Source organism: Geotrypetes seraphini, chromosome 5 (assembly GCF_902459505.1).
Source record: "Geotrypetes seraphini chromosome 5, aGeoSer1.1, whole genome shotgun sequence".
NCBI lineage: Eukaryota > Metazoa > Chordata > Amphibia > Gymnophiona > Dermophiidae > Geotrypetes > Geotrypetes seraphini.
This window is the reverse complement of record NC_047088.1, coordinates 181,067,246-181,093,171: the sequence shown is the minus strand read 5'-3', so window position 1 is coordinate 181,093,171 and position 25,926 is coordinate 181,067,246. Positions and strand designations below refer to the sequence as shown.

At 45.5% G+C, this 25,926-nt stretch overlaps 1 protein-coding gene across 9 annotated transcripts in view; it reads left to right on the top strand.

Moving 5' to 3' along the window:
• MYO1B (myosin IB) overlaps nt 1-25,926 on the top strand; it is a 423,667-nt gene that overhangs the window by 239,231 nt on the left and 158,510 nt on the right. For all 9 annotated transcript variants that reach the window (XM_033945224.1, XM_033945231.1, XM_033945228.1 and 6 more), the window contains exons 10-12: nt 6,915-7,062; nt 22,305-22,423; nt 23,181-23,267. In XM_033945224.1, the coding sequence (XP_033801115.1) occupies nt 6,915-7,062; nt 22,305-22,423; nt 23,181-23,267 (354 nt within the window). The remainder of the gene's footprint in view (nt 1-6,914; nt 7,063-22,304; nt 22,424-23,180; nt 23,268-25,926) is intronic.

Sequence of the window (25,926 nt, the reverse complement as noted above, 5' to 3'; positions counted from 1 at the left end):
GAGATTGATTTTAAACTCTTGCGCCCCCATTTGTATACCCCGAAGTTCCTTAATATGCCTGATCTTAGCTGCTAGAGGTTCAAGGGCCAGCACGAACAGCATGGAAGAGAGCGGACATCCCTGCCACGTACCCCGAGCCAGGGAAAAGGAGGAGGTGAGCGTCCCATTCACCAAGATCTGTGCAGTCGGCTGCTTGTAAAGCGAACGGATTCCGGCCAGAAAGCTCCCCATAATACCCATCTGAGGTAGAATCCAAAACAAATATTCCCAGAGAACCTTATCGAATGCCTTTTCCGCATCCAGACTGACAATAAGGGCATTCTCCTGACCCGGTTGTTCCCGTATCAGTGCAGGGTTCTGCAACACAGAAAGTGCTCGTAAGACATTAGCAGAAGAATCCGACTTGGGACAAAACCGGCCTGGTCCGGGTGAACCAGAATGGGCAAAACCTGGCCAAGACGCGCAGCCATAAGGGCCGCAAAAAGCTTGATATCTTGATTCAACAAAGATATAGGCCGATAAGACCCCAGCTGGTCCTTCGCTCTCCCCGGCTTCGGTAACACAACAATATGAGCATGAGTAAGTCGATGCGGAGGCAAACCCCCCTCACATAATGCCTGACATAGAGCCTGAAAGGGACCAACAACCCGATCCCCAAGCAGTTTGTAGTATTCAGGGCCCAGGCCATCGGGGCCCGGTGCTTTCGCAAGCTTTAAAACCCGTATAGCTCTCTGAATCTCAATTCCCTGCACCGGAGCGTTAAGCGCATCTCTCTGGGCCTGGGTCAAAGCAGAAAGAGGAAGGCCACGAAAAAACTCTGCTCTCTGCTCAGTGTCACAGCTCCCCCGATCATAGAGAGCCTGATAAAACTCTACAAAGCTCTGTTGAATAGCCGCTGGCGAAGTCGCCTCAGAGCCATCAGGAGCCCAAACTTTGGGAATATGACGCCTGCGGGCCTTGTGATTAACCAAGGAGGCCAACAGTTTCCCTGCCTTATTTCCCCACCTATGTAAACGGTATTTATACATCTGAATATCCCGTAGGGCCCTCTGCGCCAGTAAATCATTAATTTGACGTCGCAGCTCCATGTATTGGCTCTTGAGGGCTGTGGATCCCTTTCTATGCAACTCTCCCCACACCAGGCCCAGCTGACGGGCCAAATCCAGTAGTGTCTTATCTTGTACCTTCCGCTTATGGGAGGTGTAAGCTATAATTTTACCCCGTAAAACAGCTTTACTGGCCTCCCAAAACACCACCTCGGAAACATCAGAAGAGGAGTTATCGGCTAGATAAGAATCCCATTGTTCTACCAAGAAAGTACGGAAGTCATTATCCTCATACAATGTGGGATTCATTCTCCAGCCAGACAAGGTCCTCTGGGGCGCCTGGTGATCAAGGAGCTCCATCCAGACCACATGATGATCGGAAAGTACTCCATCCTCAATCATCACTCTCCGGACTCCAGACAAAAGGGGTGGGGCAACTAACAAGTAGTCTAATCTACTGTGTACTTTATGCACCGGAGAATAATAAGTAAAATCAGATTCGTCTGGATGGAGCGTGCGCCACAGATCCACAAGGCCCAACTGCGAATTAACAAAGTTGACCCCCTTGTGTTCCCCCTGATGTAAACGAGGCTTAGGAGGCTTACAGTCAATAAGGGGATCAGCAGTAATATTGAAATCCCCACCGAGCACCAGTTGGTACTCAGAGAAGGGAGCAAGAGCAGCAACCAGAACAGAAAAGAAACGATGAGAATACACATTAGGGGCGTATATAGAGCAAAAAACATATTTCTTTCCCAGAAACACCCCTGCCCAGATTACATACCGGCCCTCAGAGTCCGAAATCACTTTATGCACAGTACAAGTATGCCTCTTATGGAAAAGCACAGCTACACAGCTACTATTAAAGGAAGCAAAGACAAGCTCACCCACCCAGTCACCGCGGAGCTTAGCATGCTCAGAAGCACTGAGGTGTGTCTCTTGAAGGAGCAAAACATCCACCTGCAGTTTCCTACAGTACTGAAGTACCTTACTACGCTTAACAGGAGAGTGCAACCCATCTACATTAAAGCTAGCAACCTTGACCCCAGACATAATTACCGGATATATCCAAAAAGCACAAAGAAGACCAAAGATCATACGAGACGGTAGCACCAGCCTCCCAGCCGAGCCAGCGCTCCGTCCTCTCAGACAAAGAATCAAACTGAACCAGATTCCCAGGATGCAACCCAGTCCCCCAACTACCCATCAACTCAACTGCCAACTCCTTCAAACAAGCCCCCCCCCCGCCCAATCATAGTGGCCCGCCCCCCTCCCTCCCAGCATCCCCTCCACCCCTTCCCCCATCCATACTGGCGACCACACCCCCATATCACCAACACCTACTACAAACAAACACAGATACTCACACTCACCCCTCACCCTCCCCCAATCTCCCCCCCAGTAAGCAAGTTTAACATCAAGTACCATTCTTGTCCATGACCGAAATGAAACAGAACATTAGAGAACTGAGGACAAGAAGACGTCCAAACCTCCAGCCAAAAGGTCCAAAAATAAAAGGTCAAAAAGTAGCAAAAGAGAAACCAAGGTAGCCAGACCCTCACATCAAAGGAAGGCATCCAGCTCTCTCGGTCAGGCCAAAGAGAGAGTCTGAAAATATCTATCAGGTGTCCAAGCCTGCTCTAAAGCCAGCTGGGAGAGGCAGCCCCTCCACAAATATCTTTCCTGCAAGCCGCCAAAGTTCCCCCACCACGCATTTGGAGGCAGTGTAACTATGTCCAAACAAAGAAGCTCCGTCCAAAGGGCAGCAAAGTGATCCAGACAGGCAATAATGGTCCTTGTCCTAGATGAAACCACTGGAAAGCACGGGAGGCCCCAAGGCTCACCCCCAGACCAGAACTCTCCTCGTCCTCCGGCAGGAATGCCCCCTGATAAGCAGGCTCCTTACTGAGCAGGGAGGCTCTCAATGAAGCGCTTCAGCTCTTCTGTCTTGGATACCGTAAAGGTGCGGTTCTCATAGGTCAAGTGCACCTTAGCCGGGTAGAGAAAGGCAAATCGAATTCCTCTAGAAACCAGTTGAGAGCAGTAAGGCGTGAAGGTTCTTCTTAGCTCCACCACTTTAGTAGAGAAATCCTGAAAAATCAATAGCTTAGCGCCCCCATAGAGCAGATGTCGCGCCTTCTTAAACAGGTCAAGCAAGCGAGCCTTAACAGCATAGTTGTGGAAACGGGCCAGCACAGCTCGAGGTCTGCCGTTGCCTTCAGAATCTCGTCGCTGCCCCACGACGCTCCACTACCACAGGGCCCTCAGTGTCTGGCAAACCGAGCTCTTTGGGCAGCCATTGTTCAATCAAGTGTCGGAGCTCAGAATCTTTTACAGTCTCCGGTATTCCAATGATTCTAAGGTTCTTTCGACGAGCCCGGTTTTCCTGGTCTTCCACCTTCTCCTCCAGCTGGGAAACACGGGCCTCCAGAGAAGCAAGCCTGCCGTCAGCCACTCCAGCTCTATCTTCCTGGGCTGATAGCCTCTCCTCAACTTGTTGCAGTTGTGCAGCCTGCCCCACCAGGGAATCTTTAAGGTCGTCCATAGAGGCATGCAGCTTGGCCAGTTTTTCATCAAGCAGCTGCGAGAGGTGCCTCATGAAGACCTGCAGCACCTCATCTGGGGAGTGGGCCGCCGCAGCGTTTGTCTGGGTCTCCGCCATCTTGCGCGCCGGGCTCCCACAAGGTTTCGTCGGCCGCAAAACTTTTGGCGGCATGCTCCGCCGCTATTGAGTGCAAGCCGCGTTTCCCCAGCACACCGCCGGTTCCCAGTGCCTAGCAACGGCTGCGCCTCGAAGTTTATTTCATGTGCCGGTCAGGAGCGCGCTAGTAGGGGAGGAAATCGGGGGAAGCAGAGCGGAGCTCAGTGCTCAGACGTCCGATCAGGAACCAGCCATCACGTGACCCCCCCCCGCGCTGATTGACTTGTTAAACAATTAAGTTGCCCGCGCAAATTGGCAAAGTACATAAATTTGCAATCACAACTTTGGCCACAGAATCTGGCCCTTAATGCAAAAATGGGCATGCAAGATTATAGAATTAGGGGAATACTGTATATATGCCACTATTTACACGTGCAACTATTCTAAAATGACCTCCAAAATCCCACTTCCAATTTCTACCTTGTTGCCTTCAACTCTGTGTATTTGGACTGTTTTTAGGTCGTCTGTAACACAAACATTACTATAACTTGCGAATGCTGGAAAGTTGCTATGAGAAATGTCCTGAAAGTAGAATCCACAAGAGACTTTTTTTTTTAAAATATCCTGTATTGCAGCTCATGGTGATTAAGGTTTTAGCATTCAATGTATCCCTGTGAGTGTCACTAAATACTAGATTTACAAAGAAGTGCTACTGCCACTATTGCTTGCTAACACACTTTACTCACAGAAAGGATTTCCATTTATATGTATACAGTACTTCTGAAAATTCAAGCATCTGTATGTAATTTAACCCAGAAAAATGTGTGTGCTCCAAATAACAGGTTAAAATGTGTGGATATACATAATTTTCCTTGAAGTAAACCTGTACTTAAGCTTTGAAATTCCAGCAAAGTCAGCACAAAGGAAAATATGCACACAGAAAAATTAACAGTCAATTTTCCAGCTTGAGAAAGGAAATGGTGTTCCCTGAGGATCTCAGCTGGGGCCGTTATTGTTTAACATATTAATTAATGACTGCTAAAGGAAGCTGAGAATGAGATGGCCAAATTTTCAGATGACAGAACATTAAAAGCGAGAAATTACAGTAGGAGTGTAGAGCCGGGTATGTAAATGGTAGGTAAAATTTAATATGGATTAGTGGAAAGTGATGCACTTAGAAACATGATGGCAGATAAAGGCCAAATGACCCATCTAGTCTGCCATTATCTCTTTCTCTCTCTGAGAGATCCCATGTGCCTATCCCAGGCCCTTTTGAATTCAGACACAGTCTTTGTCTCCACCACCTCTTCTGGGAGACTGTTCCATGCATCTACCATAAAAATGTTTCAGTTGGATCATGGAGTGATTATAGACAACACAATGAAATCTTCAACTGATTGTATGGCAGCAAGTAAACAAGCAAATACAACACTAACCCTCTGTTTTATGAAGCCGCGCTAGCGGCTGGCATGCGGCAATGGTCCCGAAGCCCTTTAAATCTTTATGAGCTTCAGGGCCATTACCACAGCACAGCCACTAGCACGGCTTTGTAAAACAGGCCCTAAGAATTATTTGGATAGCAACAGAGAACAAAACAGGGATATTATAATGATATAACTCTTCCTGGAGTATTGTGTGAAGCTCAGATCACTGCATCTCCAAAATGACGTTGCAGAACTAGAAAAGGTGCGTAGAAATAAAACTAAATGGTTAGGGGCTGGATCTAGAGAATGACACAGGGATAAATTTATCCCCGTCCCCGCGGGAGCTCATTTTCCCGTCTCATCCCGGTGAGTTCTTTTTCTGTCCCTGTCCCATCCCTGCAAGCTCTGTCCTCATCTGCACAAGCCTCAAACACTTTAAAATCATAAGTGCTCGAAGCTTGTGTGGTTAAGGCAGAGCTTACAGGAATGGAGCAGGGACAGGGACAGCGACAAAACTTGCAGGGACAGGGAAACTGGGTTCCTGCAGGGACAGGGACAAATTTATCTCCCTGTCATTCTCTAGTTGGAACAACTCCCTTGTAAAGAATGACTCATCAAGATAGAGCTCTTCAGGTTGGGAAAGAGACAACAAGAAAATATGTTAGAAATCTATAAACTTATGTATGATACAGAACAAATTTGATAAGGAATAATTATTTGTTCTTTCTTACAGTACTAGGACTATCAGACACCCGGGGACACTAATGAAAAGCAACTCATAAGATAAATTCTAGATGGTTTTCCCCCCCCAGTTAACACATGATGCAACTGCCAGAGAATGTGGTCAAGACTAGCAACTTAGCTGAGTTTTAAAAGGTTTTGGATAAGTTTCCAGAGAACAGGTCCATTAACCATTATATAGCTGGATAAACCTAGGTCTTTCCACCCCTCATTTCTGGGAAGAAAATTGTGAGGTAATTTGAGGCATTTTTGTAAAAAATTTTTTTATACATTTATGAAGAATTTGTAGGTTTTGTTGATATTATTTTGAAGAATGGTCCGTATTGTTTTTGTTTTTGATCTATGTATGTTTACTTGGAAACCACGGTATATTAAGTTTTTAAATAGATAAATAATCAGACTGAATATTTTCAGATAAGGTTCGGTGGATTATTGGTCCGACTCAGTTTGACATGCCTTATGTTCTTAAATGAGAATGCACGCTATTTGTCATTTGAGCACTTTCCAAATAGTTCTTTTTATGGGGGTTTTATGCATGCAGAATTTTATTTAAATCAATTGTTAGTGAGTCACTGGGATCCAAAATTGTGCGGTGAAACTCGTTAACTATAAACTAATGATGGCATTGTAAGCAGCGAAAGGCTTGCAAATGAAACAATGTGTAGTTAAAGTTTTTACAAATTTTTTTTGTAGCAAATCTGTGTGTAATTGCATAGAATTCCAGAAAACCAAATAGTTTGTCCTACTTACTATAAAGTGCGCAAGGTTCATTGCCCTTTAGAAAATCTGCCTCTACCAATTATGAGTGTAAAGCAGTGCTTTGCAGCCCTGTTCTGGAGGCAGACCTGGCCAGTCAGGTTTTCATGAGATAGGGCATACTATTGATTATGCTGATGTATCTCTTGCATATTCATTATAGTTATACTGAAAACCTGATTAGCTAGATATGACCCCAGGATCAGGGTTGAGCAGGAATGTTCAAAAGTATGATACAGTATCTCTAACAGGAAGTACATTTTTAATTATGAATTGGAAATATGTTTCTTCCCCTTCCATTTCCAGAATGCCATGCAGATAGTAGGTTTCATGGATCATGAAGTACAGTCTGTCTTGGAAGTGGTAGCAGCAATCCTGAAGTTGGGAAATATTGAATTCAAACTTGAATCTCGGGTGAATGGCTTGGATGAAAGCAAAATCAAAGATAAAAATGGTAAGAAGACCTGCTTCTTGACTGGTAAAGTATTGGGCTGGTGTCCCTCTTCTAAAACATTATGGGACAGCTTTGCTTTGGCACACTTGGCTTATTATCCCCCCCCTTTTATCAAGCTGCGCTAGGCCGGGCTGGCAAGATAAGTGCTCCGATGTTCACAGGAATTCTAGAGTGTCGGAGCAATTACCGCTCCGGCTTGCGCTGTAAATCTCTAGCACAATTAAAATAAAAATAAAATAGGCCTTATATGACTTTATTTCAGTGTATTTAGGGTCCTTTTACCAAGCTGTTCTAAAAAATGGCCAGTGCTATCCCATCAGAGGGCTTAACCTTGCGCTGAGGCCACTGTTAGTGCAGCAGTAAAATGGCCCCATTTTCCATTATTCTCATTAATGGCTAGGCATTAATTTCCCCATTAGCATGTGAGCACTCATTGACACCTATTTTCTAGGAGGTAAGGCCCAAATTCTTGATAGTGTGCCGTAAATTAGATGGCGACAGGCGCCCTAATGCTGCCTAAGTTAATTGGCTTTAATTGGCTTAATTAGCACACTGATTGTTTATGCCGATTAAAAACCAATTAAACTGTGATTTTAAAAAATGGAGGCGTCTAAGGGTGCCTCCTAAAAGGCTGCCGATATCCTGTTCACAGAGGCGCGTTATGATGCCTAACACCATTGTAGGAGTGGTTAACACTGGAAGTGGCATTAGGTTTTGTAAATCGCCTTGGTGGACACAATTATCTTGGAAGGTAGGCGCTAGAAATGTAGGCCTTTACTATGGCCTACACTTCCAGCGCCTAATCTTCCACGAAGCCACGATTCTGTAAACGGTGCCATTGTGTGATTGACACGAAATCAGTGACCGTTTTTAAGGTGGCCGCAGATAACAGCACCAAGAATCCGGGCCTAAGTCTCATGTGCTAATCAGCATACGTCAGGGTAGCTGCACTAACTGATTAGTGTAGAACACACCTACTTTCTGCCACCAGACATGCCCCCAGTGCTAAAAAATAAAAAATATAATTTATTTATGTAATGCATGGGAAGAACACGCTGGTTCCAAAACTGGATTAGTGCTTTTTAACCTGCAGTAAGCATGCGCCTAGTGCGATGACTACATATGGAAACATGCTACGTCACTGACATTTGCGATTATCTATTTCGTTTTGGATTTTTTTTTAAATGATATTTAGTTCCATCAGTTGGCTCTCTTAACTAGTGGTATTTTGGGGTAGTAAAATCATAAATCAGGCAATGGTTTGTGGGAAAAATGAGTACAACACATGGACCTTGTGCTGTTTACCTATTCTCAGGTACTTTGTTTATGGTAACTGTAGAAAGATTTAGCTAAATGGTAATTTTTAACTAACACATGTACCCTGTATCTAAAGGGAATTGAGAGTAGAACAGTTAGGTAGGTTGTTCCTAGCTAAGGCATTACTCTAGTAATATAATAACCATTGAATGGATAGCTCTTGTGAAGCAACTGAAGTGCCCAGTTGTCTCGTCTTAAGCTTACCTTCTGCTTTCATGTGGGTCATCTGTAGAGTATCTTGTGCTGCCTTCCTAATTGTGCTTCCAGTGATTTTCATGGCAAATAAAGATATGACACAGTGACCACCCTGTTAAGACCACCCTGAAGGTATATATTTTTGGCCTCTGCAAAGAAAACGTACAATTTTCTAGACTACTAAACTATTTATAGAACATGCACAGTTCATTAATTGATATGTTCAGCATGAAAAGTGTTTTCCTTCAGTGAAAGACAGTATTTAGTATAGGTCTTTTTTGTACTTTCTACAGACTTTGTTACCTTATAAGGGGTTGACTTGATATCATGTAAGATGTTCCAGAGTTTCAAATCATATAGCATAGAGATGGGATTTACAAAGAGATGTTCAGTAAAAAGCAGTGTATAGTTTCAGATATTTGTAGATCTGCAATTTCATAATGTTGATTGCTGAAGGTTTAGATAGTTGATCTCAACCCAGGCTGACCGGATTTGTGAGAGCAGAGAGAGAGCACCTGTGTCAAGGTTGACTTGGTTGTCCTCTATTCGTAACATAACCGCCTAGAACTGAAAGGTATTGGTGGGATAGAAGACATCAATGTAATGTAATGTAACATTACTCTATGTTGGATATGCCTTTGGTCCCCACGGGCACATAAGGTTCATTAAATTCGCTTAATTCAAGTTCTTTGAACTCCCTATGAATACAAATTCTGACTCTTCCCAAATCCATGAGAGCTTGGATGAAAGAACCTCCCAACTTAATTAGAAGTACAAACTTGTAATTTTTCAAGTTTGGAGCATCTACAGCATTATAAATATGGCATGTTTCCTGGACATTCCCAGGCAAAATGGTCTTTGTCCCCAAACACAAACAGACCAGGAGTTCCAAAATTCAAGGCTGATAAATAGACATAAACCTCTCTTTCTCCCCAGTCCACAGACAGTGCTTAGTTTTCTGCTTGTGACTATTCAATGCTGATGCAGCTTGGGAGAGTATTCTGTGCCCACTGGACTTGATGGAAGGCTTCATCTATATCTACATCTCCCTCTAGAACAGTGTATTGCAAACTGTGTGCCGCGGCAGATTCCAAGAGTGCTGTGAGCCACTGGCAAGGAGGAGTGGCGCCAGCTTACTGCTTACAGGGCGTGCTTCTCATGGCGAGAGGCACGTCCTATAGGCTGTCAGCCAGTGCTGATGACTCTCCTCCTCATCAACACCTCTCCTCCTCCTCTCCCCCACCAGCAAAGGGACAGATTCAGGGTCTGGTCAGAGGGCCTCCACACATGTGATGACATCACACATGCACGTGACATTATTTGCCTACCTATTTGCTTTTCCACCCATGAAGGGCTGTATCTACAAGAGATTCCTTGATAGATCATTATCATTCCAAGCTGACAAATGGAATAAATATTTAATCAACTTTATTTCAAAAGCATCTTCCTATCAAACTTTCAGGAAGTCAATTAAAACCTCTCTTTGATAAATTTCTCTGACTCCATTCCTGCCTTGATGTATCATTAAAATGCTTCCAGATAAATTTGACTAATCTTAACATGCTAATTTAATTTGAAAGTCTTTTTTGTAACATCGCTGTCTGTATACAGTCTCTTCCTCTGTAAACCACTCTGAACTGCTTGTTATTATTATTATTATTGCGTCGCCATCCATGTACTTTTGGGTTCCCGCTGGCCGTGACACTGGGTTTAGTGTGCCCTGGTGTCGAAAGGTTTGCAGGACACTGCTCTAGAATAAAGTTCAGACTGATATTCCTACTGCTGCATGGGGGATCTCAAGATAATTTAAGAACTCATTAATATCAGCTTGGCAACCCAAAGACCAGCCCTTTCTTTGGCTTGCACTATCAGGCTCCTTCCTTAAACCAGTAGAACAAATTCTTGGGGCTTTTCCAGGGCTGTAGAGTTTTTTGTTGTTGAAATTGCTGCTGATAAACTATTTTGACCTCCACACATGAGACTCTTCCATCAGACCTAGCAGCCAAAAAAGAAGCTTAGCCATGCCAGTTAGTAAATTGCCTAAATAGTTGGTCCAAGTCTTTTCTGTACTAACTGTACTTTACTGTTGAAAAGGATTAAAACCACAGAGAAAGATAATAACAATCTAATGGGTTACAGGATCCAAGGCAACATGGCTTTACTAAAGGTAAATCATGCCAAACGAGCCTGATTGAATTTTTTGATTGGGTGACCGGAGAGCTGGATCAAGGGCATATGCTATATGTCATTTACTTAGATTTCAGCAAAGCCTTTGACACGGTTCCTCATAGGAGGCTCTTGAACAAACTTGAAGGGCTGAAGTTAGGACCCAAAGTGGTGAACTGGATTAGAAACTGGTTGTTGTACAGATGCCAGAGGGTGGTGGTTAATGGAAGTCGCTCAGAGGAAGGAAAGGTGAGTAGTGCAGCCCCTCAGGGTTTGGTGCTGGGGCCGATCCTGTTCAGTATATTTGTGAGTGACATTGCTGAAGGGATAGAAGTTAAGGTTTGCCTTTTTGCAGAAGATACTAAGATTTGTAACAGAGCAGACACCGTGGAGGAAGTGAAAAACATGAAAAAGGATCTTCAAAAGTTAGAGGAATGATCTAATATCTGGCAACTGAAATTCCATGCAAAGAAATGCAGAGTAATGCATTTGGGGATTAATAATCGGAAGGAACCGTATATGCTGGGAGGGGAAAGGCTGATATGCATAGAAGGAGAGAGGGACCTTGGGGTGATAGTGTCTGAAGCTGTAAAGGCAAAAAAACAGTGCGACAAGGCGGTGGCTGCTGCCAGAAGGATGCTGGGCTGTATAAAGAGAGGCGTAACTAGTAGAAGAAAGAAGGTGTTGATGCCCTTGTACAGGTCATTGGTGAGGCCCCACTTGGAGTATTGTGTTCAGTTTTGGAGACCGTATCTGGAGAAGGACATAAGAAGACTTGAAGTGGTCCAAAGGCGGGCGACGAAAATGATAGGAGGTTTGCGCCAAAAGACCTATGAGGAGAGACTGAAAGCCCTGAATATGTATACCCTAGAGGAAAGGAGGGACAGGAAAGATATGATTCAGACATTTAAGTACTTGAAAGGTATTAACATAAAACAAAATCTTTTCCAGAGAAAGGAAAATGGTAAAACCAGAGAGCATAATTTGAGGCTGAGGGGTGGGAGACTCAAGAGCAATGTAAGGAAATTCTTCTTTACGGAAAGGGTGGTGGATGCCTGGAATGCGCTCCCGAGAGAGGTGGTTGAGAGGAAAACGGTGACAGAGTTCAAAAAAGCATGGGATGAACACAGAAGATCTAGAATCCAAAAATAATAGTAAATACTGAAACACTAAGGCCAGTACCAGGCAGACTTGCATGGTCTGTGTCAGTACATGGCTGTTTGGTTGAGGATGGGCTGGGGAGGGCTTCAAAGGCTGGGAGGGTGTAGATGGGCTGGAGTGAGCTTTGACGGAGACTTCAGTAGTTGGAACCAGTCTGTGTGTGACTTTGGTTGTGAGAGGAGCTGAAGAGAGAGCTGCAACTGGGAACCAGAGGCCTGTGGAAGGTGGGAGCTGGGCCTAGCTCTGTGCCCCAGGCAGAGCTATGAAGCTTGGGGTCCCTTCCCAGGGAAGGGCCTGGTTTGGAGGGCCTACTATGGAAGGAAGGAGGGAACCAGATGGTGAAAAGCCTGGGCCATCAGGCTGGAGGAGGCCAGAAGAGCCAGACCCCAGAGCTGCTAGAGGAAGGGTTCCTGTTCCAGAATTGATACCAAGGAGCATGAAGGTACAACAGGGGTCTGGCAGGGCCTGGGAGTTGGAGGTGGAGATGGGCAGGAAGAAAGCCCAGGCTGCTACAGTGGTGGAGGATATGGAGGACTCACAAGGGTCAGAGGAGGATATTTTCAGTGGGGAGGAGGAGGTGGAGAAGGACATGGATTTGGCCACAAGAGCCATATTAACAGTTAAGGGGATGGCTGGACTGGAGAAAAAGCTGCAGGACTTACAAAAGAAACAACGTATGGTGTCCACTCTGTATAAGCTGGCTCCAGAGAAGCAAAAGAAAAAGTATAAGAAAGAACAGCAATACCTTCAGCGGCAGGTGGAGAACTGCATAACAGAGATGGCTGGTATTACAAAAGATGTGTCTAACCCCATGGCTGAAGTGTATCGGAACAGAGAGAGAATGGCAGGGCTGCAGGGACACCAGGGAAAATTACAGGCAGCAGTTTCTGCAGAAGAATCCTGTGCAGAAGCAGGACAGTTGGAAGAAGTGCAGGAAACTCCCACAGCAGTGGAAGAAAAAGCTACCACAGAGGCTACTGGAAAAAAGTTGGGAGACAGCCTGAATTGGTACAGCTGGGAAAAGAGTGCAGACACAGCAGAAACCAGAGTGGAGGAGGGGCAGCAAAGGAGCGCAGGAAGAAGAAAGCCACACAAAGAGTGAACTACCTGGAACAAGCAGGGACTGAAAAACTTCATATAGAGTTTGAGCAAGTATTAGCAGGGACTGAGAAACCACAAACAGAAATTGAGCTACCACAAACTTTAATAAAAGCACCTGAGGGAGTGCTGGAACAGCAGGCAGCTGAGGCTAGTTTGCCGAGTAACTTGCTAAAATTCTTGGAGGAGGAGAAAGAAAGTGATTTGAAAGTGATTGAGCAGCAGCTTGGATTGGTAACACCTGAGTTCCATCAGCAAGGAAAATCCCAGAATGCAGCTCAGGGAAGGAGTTCCCAAGAACTGGTGGGTGGAATCTTTTGTGTGACTGAGAAATGGGTGGAGTCTTCTCTGAGCTGTGCTGAGGGAACTCACCCTAATTCAAAGTGCAGAGTACATCAAAGAGGTGTTTCCAGTGTGTTGGAAGGAGTGGAGTGGAGTCAGGAGCTGGAACCTGAGAATCTACAGAGAGAAATACAGCAGGAGGTGGCTGTAGGTGATGAAGCTGTGCTGCCACAACGGCAGCAATGGACAAAGCAAGTTTTGCCTTGTTTTAAAGAACTGCAGTTGAAAGAACTGAATGCAGGACAGATCCCTATGGATGTGAATGGGGGTGTTGGGGAGGGGGAGGGGGTGGGAGAGGGTGGGGGATCTGGTGGTGGTGGGCATGGTGCCCAGAAAGAGGTTAAACAGGGAATATCTTTTGCAGATGTGGTGGCTGGGGGATCGGGGCAGGGGGGGTAGGAATCGGGGGAGGGGGAATGCGCAAGGGGAGAGTGGGGGGAGGAGGGAGGATAGTGGAGGGAATGGGAATGGTGGTGGGGGGTGGGGTAGCGGGGGAGGGGGAGAGGGGGTATTTTCAAGAGAAGAAATGTGGTTCAGTTGAAGTGGGTGGGGGTGGGGAATATGCCAACAAGGGACAGGGTATTGAGAATGGTTCTGGGGTTGGGCTTCATCCCTGAGGACCTGTATGCCTGTATTCATCCGGTAATGGTTCCGGAGTATGATATCAGTTTCCAGAGACAGAGGGGTTTAGAGTTATTTTGGGAAAAATATGAGGGGGTGAGGGGGAGGGAGCAGTGGGCAGAATTTAAAGCCATACCTGTGAGTAAGCCTGACCTTGTGCAAGTGACAGTGTTGGTGAGAAATGAGTCCATCCCCAGTTCAGACCTGACATACTGGTTGAATCGGTATGGGGTGCTTCGGACTCCATTAGTGAAGATCATGGACCCGAGTAGGGTCTGGGCTGGTGGATGGACGGCCAGCATGAAGCTAAGTCAAGTGGGTAATGTGATACAGCATGTTCCACCAGTGGCATACATTGGGAGAGAGCGCATCCAATGTTTTTACAAGAGGCAGCCCAGGGTATGTTTTCGATGTGGATCGTTTAGGCATCTAAGTATGGTGTGTCCCACCCTGATGTGTGTAAAATGTGGAGGGAAGGGGCATATTGGGGAGGAGTGTGACCTCATTCGGTGCAACTTGTGTGGATGTCTGGGGCACCCGTTCAGCAAGTGTCCGAGGGCTGCACATAACAGGTGGCGAGAGGAAAATGATGGGGGAGGGGAGAAACCGCAGGAGCAGGCCCAGGAGGAGGAACGGGATCAGGAGGGTGGTCAGGAAGATAGCCAGGAAAAGGTGAGGCAGGGTGAAGGGCTGGTGCAGGAAGCAGAGGGGGAGAGAGAGGGTGGGGGTGGGGATGAGGGTACATGGGAAAAGGTACGTAGTAAGAAGGTGGGGAAACACCAGAGGAAAAGAAGGGGAGATAGGGTTGAGGATACTAATAGGTTTAGTGTATTGGCACAGGAGGAAGAGGATGGAGGTGGGGTGTCCCAGAAGAGGAAAGGGAAGAAAGGTCGGGAGGGAGGGCAGCAGGAATACCCGGCGGTGATTTTGGAGAGGTTGCGGGTTGAGACAGTGGGAGAGGAAGGGGATGGGGGAGGGGCTTTTCTAAATACAGAGGTGGGTGGGAAGGAGGGTATGGAAGTAGATGGAGGGGATGTTTTGCTGGTGGGGAGGGATGTGATTAAGGAAGGGGAAGATAAGGAAAGGGAAGGAATTGGGGAAGAGTTGATTCTGGCGGAGGGCGAGGCGGTCCCGCCAGGGGTGGTGGTGAAGAGGGGAATGGAAGAAGGAAGCGGAGAGAAGGGGGGGAAGAAATCTAAATTAGTGTCATGATGGGGGGTCCCGGTTTGAATATTGCAACTTTGAATGTTGCTAGTCTCCGAACGGAGAGAAAGCGGTTTCTGGTTTATGAGTTCCTGGCTTCCAAACAATTGGATGTTATCATGTTGCAAGAAACAAGGGTTGACCACCCAAGTTTATTGTGGAAAGCTAAAAGGGACTGGAAATGGGGGGCCATCATACTGGGTATTAGCCCAGGAGGCTTATGGGGGGGTGGCAATTCTGTTTAACTCCAGGGCGGTGGAAGTGCATAGGGTGGTGGAATTGGGTGGGGGGAGGGGGCAGATATTGGATGTAAGGGTGGAGGGAGAGGAGGTAAGGTTGGTGAACATCTACGGTCCTCAGAGGAAGTGGGAGCGTAAAGCTCTAATCTCCCGGATCAGACCATATTTATACACGACCAGGAGGGTGGTGTGGGAAGGGGATTTTAATGCAGTGGTGAGGCAGGAGGATAGGGAAGGGAGGAAATTTTCTTTAGGATATGATGAATTATTTTTGAAACAGTGGGGGAGGGGGCAGGGCTGGTTGATATTTATACAGTTTTTGGGAAGCAAGGGGGGTTTACGTTTGGCAGGGGGAAATGCCGCAGTCGTATCGACAGGTTTTTTGTAAGGAAGGAAGACTGTCAGGACCCTCCCCAAGTGCAGCATGTTGAATTTACAGATCACGCTTTGGTGAGCATACAGGTAGGGGGGAAGAACCCAGTTATGGGTAGGGGTCTGTGGAGGCTCAACAATGCATGGCTCCAGGAGGAGAGTGTACAGGAGGCCTTTAGGGAGTTCTGGACAGACCAGCTGTCTACTGTAAGCGCGTACGGGTCATTGGGGGGATGGTGGGAGGTTGTGAAGGGTAGGATCAAGGGTTTTTTCAAGAAAATAAGTTGGAGGGCATCACAAAATAGGGAGGGGAGGCTGGTAGCCCTGAGGAAGGAATTAAATTGGAGGGTGGAAGGGGGTGAAAAGGGGAGGGGATTCAGGTACTCAAGGGAAAAATTGAAGCACTACAGTACGATAGATATGGGTCCTTAGTGTGGGAGAGGGACTATGGGCATTTCATCTCACCGGACCCTTTCAGGGCATGCAAAGAGAGGGTCAGGCAGCGGAAGGTGGGGAGTTTGTTGGACAATGAGGGGATAGAGCAGGAGTCACGAGAAGGGATATTGAGGGTGGTGGGAGAGCATTTTGGGGGGCTCTTTGAAGTTGGGCAAGAGGAAAGGGAGGGGTGGGAGGAATATATAGAGGGGACCCCAGGGGTGGGGGGAGGGTTAACAGAGGAGCAGGCAGAAGCGCTGAATGGCCCATGGATGGTGGAGGAGGTAAGACGGGCGATAGCCGGCCTGACCAGAGGGAAATCACCCGGTCCAGATGGGTTGACAGCCGAGTTTTTTAAGACATTTTGTGAGCAGATGATACCTTTCTTGGTCTGGCTGTTTACGGAGCTTAGCTGTCAGCCTGTTCTGCCGAGGTCCATGAGGGAGGCGGTATTGGTTTTGATTGCGAAGCCAGGGAAGGAAGGGTCAAGGGTGGGAAATTGGAGGCCGATTTCTTTGCTTAATACAGATAGGAAAATTTTAGCAAAGATGATGTGCGCAAGACTGGGAGAGGTGGCGGCATCAGTACTGGCACCAGCACAGATGTGTGGCGTGCAGGGGAGGGGAGCGATAGAAGCAGCGGTAACAGTAAGAGAGGCAGTTGAGAGGGGTCGGAGGGCCCAGGGGGGGCGGGTGCTTGTTAGTTTGGACCAAGCCACAGCCTTTGATAGGGTGCCATACAAATATTTGTGGGGGGTTCTTACAAAGTATGGGATTCCTGTGCAGTTTGTGGAGGGGTTGAAGACTCTGTATAGGGAGGCAGCAACCTTTCCCTTGGTGAATGGGTGGAGGGTGGAGCGTTTCTCCATTGGGAAAGGGGTGAGACAGGGCTGTCCCTTAAGTCCATTGCTATATGTATTTGCCATCGATCCATTGCTGCAGCAGCTGGAGAAGGGTGGGGGTTTAACAGGGATAGATATGGGGGAAGGCACAAAGGTCAGGGTGGTGGCATATGCCGATGACATCTCTGTGTTTGTGTCTTCAAATAGAGAGTTTAGGTGGATGGAGGAAAAACTGGGAGAGTATTCAGGAGCCACAGGGGCGTGCATTAACCAGGAAAAGAGTCATTTGTTGAAACTCGGGGATTCGGCATGGGAGGTGGAGAGTACAAGTGGGTTCTTGCCTCCAGAGGGGAGGGTAAGGGTGCTGGGGGTTGTCTTCAGTGGGGATGAGGCGTATCAAATGGAGAATTGGAAGGGAAAAATCCAGGAAGGGTGGCAGAAGGTGGAAGCCTGGAAGCAGTGGAAGCTGACATTTCTGGAACGGGTGCATCTAATGAAAGTATATTTGGTTCCTTTGTTCCTATTTCTTAGTTATGTGTGTTTGCTCCTGCAGGGGTTGCACGCTACGATGTACAGTCTTTTTTTTCAGTGCCTCTGGGGTAACCGCTTAAATCCAATAAAGAGGGGGGTAACGTATTTGGCAAAAGAACAAGGGGGCTTGGGAATGGTGAACCCCATTCTTTTTTTCTCCTCCCTCTTCCTCCAGTTCCATTTGGGGGGGTTGGTGAGGGGACAGCAGGAAAGGGTGGCAAGGGTAGAAAGTGTTCAAACGTGGGGTACAGTGTTTTGGAAAGACTGGTTGGGGGGAGTGGAAATAGGGAAGAAGCGGGTGGTGGGGGTTTTGGCAGGGGTGCCGGGCCAGGCGGACATGGCCCGTTTAGTTAGGAGTTGGAGGGTAACGGTGGATGAAGTGGTGGAGGGGAGGAAGACATGGACGGAAAGAGTGCTGCACCAGTGTTATGCGGTGGAACCTCTGCTGAAGGATTGCCCGGGGATACGTCAACAGCAGGCACTCCGTTATGTGGCGATGCCACGCCTGCCCCCTAAGTACTTCGATGTGGCATGGCTGGCACTGCATGGCAAGATGTATGTCCGGGCGAATCTAAAGTGTAGGCCTGTGACTGACAGGGAGTGTCCAAGGGGGGAGTGCCAGGGAGTGTTAGAGACAATGGAACATTTTTTGTGTTTTTACCCCTTTTCAGTTGAGGTGGGGAGGAGGGTGGCCAGGAATTTACCAAGCCCTTCTTCTTTCCATTGGAGTTCCTTTCTTTTTTAATTCCTGTAAACCATGTCGAGCTCCACTTCTGTGGAGATGATGCGGTATATAAACTTAAGGTTTAGTTTAGTTTAGTTTAGATTTGGGGTTTCAGGTGGGTTTGTTTGAAAGTCTGAGTTATGCGGATTGGGTTTATGGGAGTGGTGGGGGGAAGAGGGTGTATGGTGAAACTTTTTTTATTATTTTATCCATACTGAAGTATTTCATTTGGATGGCACGTTGCCAGATGTCGCTGAGGCAGCGACAGCTGGCACCGGACACAGTGGCGATGGATGTGGTGCGAGCAGTGTGCCAAGTTGCAGAAGCAGAGAGAAAAAGAAGGAGTGAACAGCAGTGGCGTTTACTGTGGAAGGGGGTGCGGCTTCGGCCTCCCTGACGCGTGTTACAGTTTTTGTTTTAACTGAGTTTTTGTATTTATGTTTATTTATTGCTGGGAGGGAGGGGGGGTTAGTCATTTTGTGTACAGGATTTGGGGTTGTTTAGTTTCATAGGTACAGGTTTGGTGTGGGGATAGTGAAATGTCAGTTTATGTTTGTATTATTTGTATGATATTTGCTGCTGTCACTTTGTAATGTATTGAATTGTAATGCTTTTTTGGTGTAAGTCTATATAATAAAAAGAACTTTTCAGTAGTTGGAACCTAAGCACAGTACCAGGCAGAGCTTTGGATTCATGCCCAGAAATGGATATGAAGAAAAAAAAAATAAAAAATAAAATTGAGTCAGGTTGGGCAGACTGGATGGACCATTCGGGTCTTTATCTGCCGTCATCTACTATGTTACTATAGTAGCAAGTGGAGAAAAAAGCTTCAGAATAAATTGACAGTCATAAACATAGATAGTATAGTGCTGTCATGAAATCAGTCGACATAAAAAAAACCTCCAACCTGTATAACCAAACCTTGCAGCATATTTGAAACACTGGAATGCATTCTTTTGAGTATGTCCCTTTAAATTCTCCCTGATTTTTGATTGGAGCACTGCAGGCAGGAAGTGCTTAGTGGTTAGTGGTTTCTACAGTGTTCCTTTTATAAAGAGGCACCATTGTTTGGAGGAGTAATGCACAGGGTTGTTAGATTTCCCCTGAAGCAGCCGGCTTGATCGGTGAAATAAGATTTCTTGTTGGGTTTTCATCTGAATGGAACTGATCTTTGGGCAGCATTTAGAAGCTATATTTACAGGACCTTACCAGATAAGTGACCTCTAGTGCACCTTTAACCCAGTTGTGAGTGTTTCAACTAAGCCATTGAGGAGGTCGACAGCTGCAAGACTGCACTAAAGCAATAGTAAGGGAAAGACAAGGGTTATAACCAGGCCTAGAATAATGTATGCTAGGGAAACAGTAGATTAGGAATGCCAAAATGGAGACATAGTCTAGTGATTGGAGCATTGGGCTAAGAACCAGGGAAGCTAGGGTTTGAATTCCACTTCTCCCACTGACACCTTGTGATCATGGGCAAAGTCACTTCATTTTTCATTACGTCAGATGCAAACTAAGGACTAGATTTAGTAACTTGCATTCTTTTTCATTTAATGAATGCTAATGTGATTAATGAAAGTTACAAATTAATAGGCCCTGTTTGCAGTTCAGAGGCTTGCATGAAATGATGAGCAAGAAATAACATGAGTTAACATGTTCACATAGTAAATTAAGCCTTGATTTGTAAGCTCTGTGAGGCAAGGAAATGCCTTCGCTAACTGGATTTAAGTTGCCTTGGGCTTAGGTTTGGAAAGGTGGCTAACTAAAAATAATCCAAATTGTCTTTACCTACTCACATATACAATGTCATTGTGTAAGATCAGGAAATGGATTGATCACTACTTGTGGGGCAACAAAATAGAGGGACAGAACCAGAATGGGAGAGGCAGGTGTACAGGTATAATTGTTATGAGGCATGTTATAAAATTTGCATCTAAGCCATTAGGATTAGACTGTTCTTGTAGAGATCACATGATGAGTTTAAAAAAAGTCGGGCTACCTATTTGTTCTGGCCATCAGCACTCTGCTTCATTTGGTGAGACAGATTCCCAGATTCTCACAAGTACACCACTCAAGTGAGCATTGCCCTAATCATATCTATATGGGAAGCCGCCTTCCATAAGAGGCATCCTGAGATCTGGTACTTAGTGAGTTTGCCACTGCTCTGCAAGACTTGAGTGTGGCCTCTCTCTCACTATGAATACCCTAGGCATGGGGCTCTTACATATGTACACTGTAAGTCAGGAACATTAATTTAATTTAGTGAGTTATAGCTCACCCTTTCATCCATGAGATGTAGAGAACGAGATAGTACAGAGTCCATCATACAGTCATGACAATAAAAACAAGATGGTGTTTGTTTAATTCCCTATGACCCCTTCCACAGCAGCTCTACATAACCCTCCTAGCATTGCAATCTAGAGAATAGCCAAGTTTTGTTGAATTTGTGTTGAAATTGCTGAAAATCTACAATTGTGGCAGGTCTTCACCCATCTAGCCAAAGTTCCTGGGAGGCATACAGAAATTGCAACCTTGGCTGGACCATGAAACTCACATTGGCTTATACTTCCTCATTTTGCTTTCAGGACACAGCATTAAGCAGCTGAAACAGGGAATCCTAAAAAGAACATGACTTTCTATAGGGAGTTGGCGTAAAGATAAGAACTTTGATGCATGAATAGCAATCAGCACAGCTGTATTTTGAACCATCTGAAGTGTACACATTTTTTTTTTCTGTAGGAAAGACTACTGATTGAACTTCCAACTAAAAACTCCCGTGACACTAATTATGGCCAGGTCTGCCTCACTAGACATAGTTGACCCAAAGCTTTCCTGACTACCACAAGCACTCGATTCTCCAAAGTTAGTGCCAAATCTAGAATCGCTCCCAGGTTCTTGACTTCAGATATAATCTGTGGGTGATCTCCTTCCACCTTGAAGACCCTCAGCTGTGAGGGCAGAGTACTGTTCGAATGTCTTCTGCTATATAAATGATCCTGTGTCTGCTATGCTTAGATCTATTAAGAAGTGTTACTTTACTGTTAACCTCAGTTATTAGTAACTACTGTAGGTCTCAATGTGTGCTCTTCATGATAAGGTATATGGGGACAGACTTAAAGATCTCAATCTGTGTACTTTGGAGGAAAGGCGGGAGAGATGTTTAAATACCTATGTAATGTAAATGTGCATGAGTCGAGTCTCTTTCATTTGAAAGGAAACTCTGCAATGAGAGGGCATAGGATGAAGTTAAGAGATAATAGGCTCCGGAGTAATCTAAGGAAATACTTTTTTAAAGAAAGGGTGGTAAATGCATAGAACAGTCTCCCAGAAGAGGTGGTGGAGACAGAGACTGTGTCTGAATTTAAGAGGGCCTGGGATAGGCACGTGGGGTCTCTTGGAGAGAGGAAAAGATAATGGTTACTGCGGATAGGCAGACTAGATGGGCCATTTGGTCTTTATCTGCTGTCATGTTTCTATATTTCTCTGTTTCAGTGGATAAAATGGGACCAGTCAGTGGCGTAGTAAGAGGAGTGCAGGGGTGGTCTGCCTCAGGCGTGACACCCCTTCTCCGCTATGTCCCCTGCTCTTCTCCTTGCTGCATGCCCCTTGCATTCCCCTGTACCTTTTTTTACTTACCCGGCATGAGGTTGCTGCCCGCATCGACATCAGCACTCTCTTTGATGTCATTTCCGGGACCCGCAACTAGGGAGTGACGTCAAAGGGTGAACCGATACCGATGTGGGCATGCTGCTCATGCCGGAGAAGTTAAAAAGGGAAGGGAGCGCCATTGCCCTGGGCACCGCTCACCCTTACTACACCACTGGAACCAGTGTTAAAATAGCATGAGTTAGTGCTAAAATAACATGATTTGACAGTAGCCCACATTGATAACTATGCCCCTCAATGTCTTATCAGACACCCTGATTAAAGGCACCCATTGAAAGTGGAAATAAAAAATTTCATCTTGTGTGTATTTTTTTCTTCTTTACTCTTTCAGAATTAAAAGAAATTTGTGAATTGACTGGAATCGAACAGTCAGTCCTGGAAAGGGCTTTCAGTTTCCGAACAGTAGAGGCCAAACAGGAAAAAGTTTCAACCACGTTGAATGTGGCCCAGGTAAATCCAGAAATGATAATCAAAGGCACAAATTCTCTGCAGGCTTTTTGTATGGTAGCAATCCTTTTCAGTGAATATGCAGTCCCAAACCTAAGTGGATATGTTGTCCATTTACCGTTAGGACTGCTATATATGTGGTCTACCTAGACCAGGGGTCTCTAACCTTTTTCACCTTAAGGGCCACAAAGTGGTAAGAGAAAGCTTCAAGGGCCGCAAACAACCCCCCTCCCCCCCCTCGTAGCTGGTATCTTCCTACTCTCATCTCCCCATCTGCCTGCCTCAGCCCTTTAAATCTTTCTCAAGTGCTGCTGCTGAAGGCATGCCATTTCTCCCACTGCCCGGAGCCTCTCTGTAGCATGTTGCCCAGAAACAGGAAGTTCTGTCGGAGAAGGTGGGATGTTCCAGAGAGAGGCTTCAGGCAACTGGAGAGGCAGCATGCCTTTGATGGCAGCACAGCAGCACTTAGGAAGATTTGGAGGGCTGAGGCGGGCAGGTGGGGAGGTGAGAGTGGGAGGATGCCAACCGTGGGAGGGCGTTTGAGGGCTGCAATGAAAGACTGCCAGGGTTGCATGTTGGAGACCTCTGACTTGGGTGAATAAGCTTATCCAGGCAATGGCTGTCTATTTGTTTTGGCTCTATTCTCTGGTCCTTCTTCAACAGCTAAATTTTGGACATACAGGGAGCAATTCAGCAAAGGTCACCCAAATATATCCATTGTCCATATATCCATGACACATTCTTTCCTTCTTTTCTATAGGCTTATTATGCCCGTGATGCCTTGTCTAAGAATATGTATAGCAGGCTTTTTTCCTGGCTTATTAACAGAATCAATGAAAGTATTAAGGTATGTTGGAGTTTTTTTTCCAGATAATTATGAAAAACTACAAACTTGGCTATCAGGCATTAATCATAAAGGAGTTCAGTCATTTTATTACTGGGACTGAACATAAATACTAAATGCTAGATGCTAACGAAGGTGAAATACCCAGAAGTAATTATTATTATTATTATTTTATTTTTTTATTGGAAATTGTTTGGAAAAAATACAAAGTCTCAGAGGTACAACAAATACAAAATCAAAAATCCACATAAAACAGGTCCTCTCAAACCCCCCTCCCTCCCCAATTCTTAATAACAAAAAATGTACCATAGCTCTTCAGTACATTGCAAAAGAACACAGCCATTAAAACCAAATCCCCCTTCCCACCCCCACCCCAGGGTCAAAAATATACTCAATAACAGTACAAAAGGTTTGCAAGTAACAAATATATAGCTAACCATAGGTCATGAGGAACTTTCACACCATCTAATATAGGGAGCCCACATCTTAAAAACGGAGTAATACAAGTCTGAAGCAAAGCAGTCAATTTAGACATATGGAAAATAAAGTCCACTTTTCGCAGTAGGTGAGTCGAACCTGGGGTAAAGATTGTTTCCAATGAGCTGCCAATAAAAGTCTAGCAGCAGTAAAGATAAAACAAGCTAATTTATGTGCTTTAGCAGTCAATGGAGTACTACCCATATGTCGAGTAAGAGTGGTGTGTAAGATATCAGACAATAATTCAAAAACTATATCCCAATAGGGGACAACCCTCGGGCAGTCCCACCAAATGTGGAGAAAAGTACCCAGCTGACCACAATTTCTCCAGCATAAATTTGACACTTGGGGGTACATTTTATGGAGATGCAGGAGTGTAAGGTACCACTGGTATAGCATCTTGTATCCATTTTCCACCAAAGAGCTAGCTACAGAAACACGAAGCAAGCGGAGAAACATCCGCTCCCAGTTGATAGTTGGTGGAACTGGTCGCAATAGTCCCTCCCAGATAGAGATAAATTTAATTGGGGGGGTCCTGTTGTTGAATAAAATCTAGAAATGCATCCCCGACCACTACTTCCCATAAGCGCCCACTCCAGAGGGGTCTCCTCCAAGCAAAGATCATTGAGAGCCCTGCGACCAATAAAGTCCACCTCCTGACGATATCGAAAGTGATCGTTCATCGTCAAATCATAAGCCTCCCTTAAATCAGAAAATGATACCAATTTACAGTCTTCCACAAAATCCCCCAAGTCCATAAGACCCTGTTGGGCCCAAATACGAAAGCGAGAATCAACCTTTCCAGGTTCAAAGCCTGCCGCCACCCACAACGAGGTACTACGAAAATAAAGTCTAGAGTGAAAAAGACAGGTCTGCGTCCGGGCCCACACCACAAACGTATGATGCAAAAACGGATTAGCCCCTTTAAACAGCTGTCTAGTCTCCCACACCTGTAACCAAGGGGGCAACAGACATAGATCCTCAGAACCCAAAACCCAAAACTCTTCGAGCTATCTTTACACCAAGGTAAAAACGACTTTAATTGAGCTGCCACATAGTAGCGCCTCAAACAAGGTACCGAAATTGGTGCAACACACTCTTCGGTACCCGCGGAGGTGGACTTTTCCAGATATATTGAAAAATTCTTCTAGCCACCCCACGAAAGAAAGTAGCTGACAATGGAATGGGCAAAGCTTGAAAAAGATAAAGCAATTTTGGTAAAACTAACATTTTCACACTCTGAATACGGCCATACCAAGAGAGTGAAGTATTCTCCCATCTATCCAAATCAGCACCCAGGAGTAATTATTGATTGTACTTTGAGTATGCAAGATCAGATATTACAAGTGGTTCATTGTACCTTTTTTTTTTTCAATTGCACATTTTGAGTTGACGGAAATCATTGCTTCAGCCATATGATTTCAGATTTGTTTTGCGGGCATTGGTATTATCACGATTGGATGATTGCAACACCCTGTTCCTTGGGATCTTAGCTTCAAGGTGCAGGGTCTTCCAAATGGTTGAAAATGCAGCTACCTGATTAATTGCAGGAACTGCATGATAGGAACATGCTACTCCTGTGTTATGAGGATGTATGAGATGGATTTGCATGCACTGCCTCTTTGAGATGCAAATCTATCTCATGCATATTTATTGTGGATATCCTGAAAACCTGACCTGGCTCCGGCTCTCGAGGACCGGAATTGCCTACCCCTAGTCTAGTGCATCAGACACTGTTTCACAATGGTTCCCAAACCCTGTCCTGGGGGACCCCCAGCCATTCGGGTTTTCAAGATATCCTTAATGCATATGCATGAGAGAGATTTGCATATAATAGAAGTGACAGGTATGCAAATTTCTCTCATGCATATGCATTAGGGATATCTTGAAAACCCAACTGGCTGGGGGTCCCCCAGGACAGGGTTTGGGAACCACTGCTGTATCGTGATGCACCATGGATGGTGAAGCAACAATTATCTCTGAATCAACCTAGACATAATATCAGATCAGAGTCAGGTATGAAACTTTCTTTAGATATTTATCAATCAGCGCATTACCAGAGCACGAGATTGGCTGGCTTTTCTTGTGCAGCACCAGTGATTTGGAATGTACTTTCAGGAGTATTAAGAGTTTGCACTTTGAGACTGAATTTTAAGAAATTATTGAAAACATATTTATTTGTGCA